General features: G+C 43.6%; 1 protein-coding gene across 1 annotated transcript; it reads left to right on the top strand.

Moving 5' to 3' along the window:
* Nucleotides 1–2,154, top strand: LOC115178682 (topoisomerase I damage affected protein 7-like). Its single transcript, XM_029739954.1, has 3 exons — nt 1–367; nt 506–1,939; nt 2,070–2,154. The coding sequence occupies exons 1-3, from the start codon at nt 122–124 to the stop codon at nt 2,136–2,138; spliced, it is 1,749 nt and encodes a 582-aa protein (XP_029595814.1). The 5' UTR covers nt 1–121; the 3' UTR covers nt 2,139–2,154.
* Nucleotides 2,155–6,007: the final 3,853 nt, after the last annotated feature.

Here is a 6,007-nt window from a genome sequence, read left to right as displayed (position 1 = left end):
AGGAGAAATAAGATGTTATTGGGATGCATGAAGAATATGAAGAATGCAATGAAGAATATCTCTTGCTTGTAATGCTGAAATCAGTTTTGTTAACCCTGTGTTGGTGTTTCTTTCAGGGTGGATGTCAATGGTGACCCAGCTCAACGCCCTTGGCGGTCCAGAGTCAGAGAGTCAGAAGTTCCATCAGAGCTTTGCAGAGGAACTTGGTGACAAGTACCACTACGCGAATGCCATCGACAGCTCTCTGCTCTGGACTGTTGGGTACACCCCCTACATTCCCCCAGCTCTGAAAGGAAGAAGCTTCCCCTCTGTCGAGAGCTTCTTCCTGGATGAGTGGGAGCCACTGACACTCCTGCAGACTCCTCAGGTTCTGTCCACCAGTGTTTCCATCGAGGAAGACAACCTGATCCAGTCTGCTGCAGGCCTAGTGTCTCAGGTTCTGTCCACCAGTGTTTCCATCGAGGAGAATGACCTGATCCAGTCTGCTGCAGGCCTAGTGTCTCAGGTTCTGTCCACCAGTGTTTCCATCGAGGAAGACAACCTGATCCAGTCTGATGCAGGCCTAGTGTCTCAGGTTCTGTCCACCAGTGTTTCCATCGAGGAGAATGACCTGATCCAGTCTGCTGCAGGCCTAGTGTCTCAGGTTCTGTCCACCAGTGTTTCCATCGAGGAAGACAACCTGATCCAGTCTGCTGCAGTCCTAGTGTCCCAGGTTCTGTCTACCAGTGTTTCCATCGTGGAGAATGACCTGATCCAGTCTGCTGCAGGCCTAGTGTCTCAGGTTCTGTCCACCAGTGTTTCCATCGAGGAAGACAACCTGATCCAGTCTGCTGCAGGCCTAGTGTCTCAGGTTCTGTCCACCAGTGTTTCCATCGTGGAGAATGACCTGATCCAGTCTGCTGCAGGCCTAGTGTCTCAGGTTCTGTCCACCAGTGTTTCCATCGAGGAAGACAACCTGATCCAGTCTGCTGCAGGCCTAGTGTCTCAGGTTCTGTCCACCAGTGTTTCCATCGTGGAGAATGACCTGATCCAGTCTGCTGCAGGCGTAGTGTCTCAGGTTCTGTCCACCAGTGTTTCCATCGTGGAGAGTGACCTGATCCAGTCTGCTGCAGGCCTAGTGTCTCAGGTTCTGTCCACCAGTGTTGCTATCGTGGAGAATGACCGGATCCAGTCTGCTGCAGGCCTAGTGTCTCAGGTTCTGTCCACCAGTGTTGCTATCGTGGAGAATGACCGGATCCAGTCTGATACAGGCCTAGTGTCTCAGGTTCTGTCCACCAGTGTTGCTATCGTGGAGAATGACCGGATCCAGTCTGCTGCAGGCCTAGTGTCTCAGGTTCTGTCCACCAGTGTTGCCATCGTGGAGAGTGACCTGATCCAGTCTGCTGCAGGCCTAGTGTCTCAGGTTCTGTCCACCAGTGTTTCCATCGAGGAAGACAACCTGATCCAGTCTGCTGCAGGCCTAGTGTCTCAGGTTCTGTCCACCAGTGTTTCCATCGTGGAGAATGACCTGATCCAGTCTGCTGCAGGCGTAGTGTCTCAGGTTCTGTCCACCAGTGTTGCCATCGTGGAGAATGACCTGATCCAGTCTGCTGCAGGCCTAGTGTCTCAGGAGCTGTCCAGCAGTGACGCTAGAGTGAAGGATCGTGATGATTCCACTCTGAGAGACTCCAACCAACCTGAGGTCCATGTGGCTGATGTCTCAACCAAGAGAAGTAGACTAGTCATCACTATTTCTATGTTTTCAACTGAGAGTTGCAATGCTTCGGTCCATGAAGTTGATGCTATTGCTACCAGCCTGGAGCACTCTGCTGAGAAAATGTCTACCTCTACCGCTGATGGCCACATTGTTTCATCCACTGCTGTTGCCAATCAGAAGAAAACAAGGGGTGGATTCGTCTCAGCTCTACGGAGATTGTTTACAAGAAAGAACAGGAAGCCTGTCAGTAATACTTATATATTATTTTGTACTGTAATATGTTATCATTTATTAACTATTGTTATACTAATATCCAGTGTTAATGGTTGTCTTTCAAATATTTTTCTCTATTGTCTATTTGTCTGTTTTTCAGGCTAAAGTGGCTTCCAAGAAGGAGCACATTAACTTGGTTGACCGCCTCAATGCTGAAGTCACCCACTGAGGACACTCACTCACTGCTGAAAGCATCCAGAATGATGCTTATGTTTCTCCTCAACGCCACCTACACCCCTGCCCCTCTCCCCCACACCAAACCCTACCAGGTTTGGGGTGAATTCCAGATCAATTCAGTCAATTCAGGAATTAAACTGAAATTCCAATTCCAATTGTTTCTCATAGGAGGCAATGAGGTCAATTTGAATTGCTATTGGAATTTCAATTTATTTACTGAATTGACTGAATTGAAAATGAATTGACCCAAACCCTGATCCCTAAGCCCCCACCCCATCCATTTCTATCTTCAGTAAATTTTGTAGAATTTTATTTGAATGTGTTTTGTATCTTCATTAAAACCACAATACATCTCTAATGAGGGTCACTCATGTTACACATCTAGATTTATCATCAAATATCGTAGAATTCAACAACAAATGCAGTGGTTTAGCAGTTCAACTTCAGTACTTGTCAATGAGTCATTGCACTGTGACCTTCAGAAACATGTAACATTGTGGAACAACTGAAAACTTTTGCTGACATTCTGTTACAATGTAACTACACTGAACAAAAATATTAACGCAACATGTAAAGTGTTGGTCCCATGTTTCATGAGCTGAAATAAAATCCCAGAAGTGTTCCATATGCACAAAAAGGTTATTTCTCTCAAATGTTGTGTTTATATCCCTATTAGTGAGCATTTCTCCTTTGCCAAGATAATCCATCCACCTGACAGGTGTGGCATATCAAGAAGCTGATTAAACATTATGGTCATTACACAGGTGCATCTTGTACTGGGGAAAATAAGAGGCCACTTTAAAATGAGACATTTTGTCACACAACACAATGCCACAGATGTCGGAAGTTTTGAGGGAGCGTGCCATTGGCATGCTGACTGCGGAAATGTTCACCAGAGCCGTTGCTAGAGAATTCAATGTTCATTTCTTTACCATAAGCTGTTTCCAATGTGGTTTTAGCGAATTTGGCAGACCACACCAGGGGCTGAGGAGTATTTCTGTCTGTAATAAAGCCCGTTTGTAGGGAAAAACTCATTCTGATTGGCTGGGCCTAGCTCCCCAGTGGGTGGGTCTGGCTGCCAGGTGGGTGGGCCTATTCCATCCAAGGCCCACCCATGGCTACACCCCTGCCCATTCATGTGAAATCCATGGATTAGGACCTAATGAATTTATTTCAATTGTCTGATTTCCTTATGTGAACTGCACCTCAGTAAAATCTTTCAAATTGTTGCATGTTGCGTTTATATTTCTGTCTGCACATTTTCTTGAGAATTACATACATTCTCACTCATAACCTCTAGAATAAGAAATCAAAACAGACTCAACGTAATATATTAAAGGAATGAAAAGGGCTTTATTCAACTGTGGCTCCTGAAGTCCCTGCACACATTTACATTTACAAGGTTTCATCTTCACTGAGGACAATCTCAGTATTTGATTTTTTGCCGAGACAATCAAGCAGAGACAATGAAAAGCAAACAGATAAACAAACAGAACAAACCAAACAAAAACACAGTCCCCACATGACACACGACACATGCCACACGACACATGCCACACGACCGAAGAACCATATTGTTGATTTTTTTTTCTAATCAGATGATTACTGATTGTGTTTGTTATTATAAGTTCACTGTAATGTCCAGCGTTCTGAACTAACATGGTAATGCAATGTACAGTCGTGGCAAAAAGTTTTAAGAATGACACAAATATTACATTTCACAATGTCTGCTGCCTCAGTTTATATGGTGGAAATTTGCATATACTCCAGAATGTTATGAAGAGTGATCAGATGAATTGCAATTAATTGCAAAGTCCCTCTTTCCACTGCATTTCAGCCCTGACACAAAAGGACCAGCTGACATCATGTCAGTGATTCTTTCATTAACACGGGTGTGAGTGTTGACGAGGACAAGGCTGGAGATCACTCTGTCATGCTGATTGAGTTTGAATAACAGAATGGAAGCTTCAAAAGGAGGGTGGTGCTTGGAATCATTGTTCTTCCTCTGTCAATCATGGTTACCTGCAAGGAAACACGTGCCGTCATCATTGCTCTGCACAAAAAGGGCTTCACAGGCATGGATATTGCTGCCAGTAAGATTGCACCTAAATCAACCATTTATCGGATCATCAAGAACTTCAAGGAGAGCGGTTCAATTGTTGTGAAGAAGGCTTCAGGGCGCCCAAGAAAGTCCAGCAAGCGCCAGTACTGTCTCCTAAAGTTGATTCAGCTGCGGGATCGGGGCACCACCAGTACAGAGCTTGCTCAGGAATGGCAGCAGGCAGGTGTGAGTGCACATTGAGGCGAAGACTTTTGGAGGATGGCCTGGTGTCAAGAAGGGCAGCAAAGAAGCCACTTCTCTCCAGGAAAAACATCAGGGACAGACTGATATTCTGCAAAAGGTACAGGGATTGGACTGCTGAGGACTGGGGTAAAGTAATTTTCTCTGATGAATCCCCTTTGCGATTGTTTGGGGCATCCGGATAAAAGCTTGTCCGGAGAAGACAAGTTGAGCGCTACCATCAGTCCTGTGTCATGCCAACAGTAAAGCATCCTGAGACCATTCATGTGTGGGGTTGCTTCTCAGCCAAGGGAGTGGGCTCACTCACAATTTTGCCTAAGAACACAGCCATGAATAAAGAATGGTACCAACACATCCTCTGACAGCAACTTCTCCCAACTATCCAGGAACAGTTTGGTGACGAACAATGCCTTTTCCAGCATGATGGAGCACCTTGCCATAAGGCAAAAGTGATAACTAAGTGGCTCGGGGAACAAAACATTGATATTTTGGGTCCATGGCCAGGAAACTCCCCAGACCGTAATCCCATTGAGAACTTGTGGTCAATCCTCAAGAGGTGGGTGGACAAACAAAAACCCACAAATTCTGACAAACTCCAAGCATTGATTATGCAAGAATGGGCTGCCATCAGTCAGGATGTGGCCCAGAAGTTAATTGACAGCATGCCAGGGAGGATTGCAGAGGTCTTGAAAAAGAAGGGTCAACACTGCAAATATTGACTCTTTACATCAACTTCATGGAATTGTCAATAAAAGCCTTTGACACTTATGAAATGCTTGTAATTATACTTCAGTATTCCATAGTAACATCTGAAAAAAATATCTAAAGACACTGAAGCAGCAAACTTTGTGGAAATTAACATTTGTGTCATTCTCAAAGCTTTTGGCCGCGACTGTACATGTTGTCTACTAGTCTGTAAGTAATATCAACACTCTGGACAGTGAGCTATGGTTTTTTGGTTGAAGGGTTATGTGTATAACTAGATCTACTGTATGGGACAACAAAAAGTACATATGAATAGGGAGTTTAAGCATTTGTAGAGTGACACGGCCTATAAACACAAATTAAAACACATATCAACACAGCCTTATAAATACTCATAAAAACATAGGCTGAATAATACTGAAAACTTTTGTCAATCAACAAAAGAAGATTATCGATGTGCTTTTCTGAAAACAACAACTTATTCCCTAAAAGTACATTCTATTTACATCTTCATTTGGACTAAATATAAAAATATGTACATTAGAGAAACAAGTATAGTATGTGAATGTGTCTTCGTATGTTTCCAGTTTGTATTATCATTATATACACTCTATAATCTCAGCCCAAAAACAGAGATCTTTTAATACTGTATAACACAATGTTATAATGACTAGGACTGCATTGTGAAAAGTGCCTAAAACCAAAACATCACTACTTCAAAAGCACCTATAAGGAGAATAACAGTTATTGCATTAACACAATAGGAAATAATTATGATGTTTGCTTCTCTTTTAAACAATGTTGGTACTACGTTGGTAATGGTTGGTACTATGTTGGTAATGGTTGGTACTACG

The sequence above is a fragment of the Salmo trutta genome, chromosome 38 (genome assembly GCF_901001165.1).
Source record: "Salmo trutta chromosome 38, fSalTru1.1, whole genome shotgun sequence".
Classification (NCBI taxonomy): Eukaryota; Metazoa; Chordata; class Actinopteri; order Salmoniformes; family Salmonidae; genus Salmo; species Salmo trutta.
This window is presented reverse-complemented; position numbering and strand designations above follow the sequence as displayed.

What these genes read in the sequence shown, in the direction of transcription:
- LOC115178682 (XM_029739954.1), top strand. Translation starts at nt 122, where the DNA reads ATGTCAATGGTGACCCAGCTCAACGCCCTTGGCGGTCCAGAGTCAGAG. An exon ending in CACTCCTGCAGACTCCTCAG is followed by an intron (nt 368 to 505) that starts GTTCTGTCCACC and finishes CTAGTGTCTCAG; the next exon opens with GTTCTGTCCACCAGTGTTTC. An exon ending in CAAGAAAGAACAGGAAGCCT is followed by an intron (nt 1,940 to 2,069) that starts GTCAGTAATACT and finishes TCTGTTTTTCAG; the next exon opens with GCTAAAGTGGCTTCCAAGAA.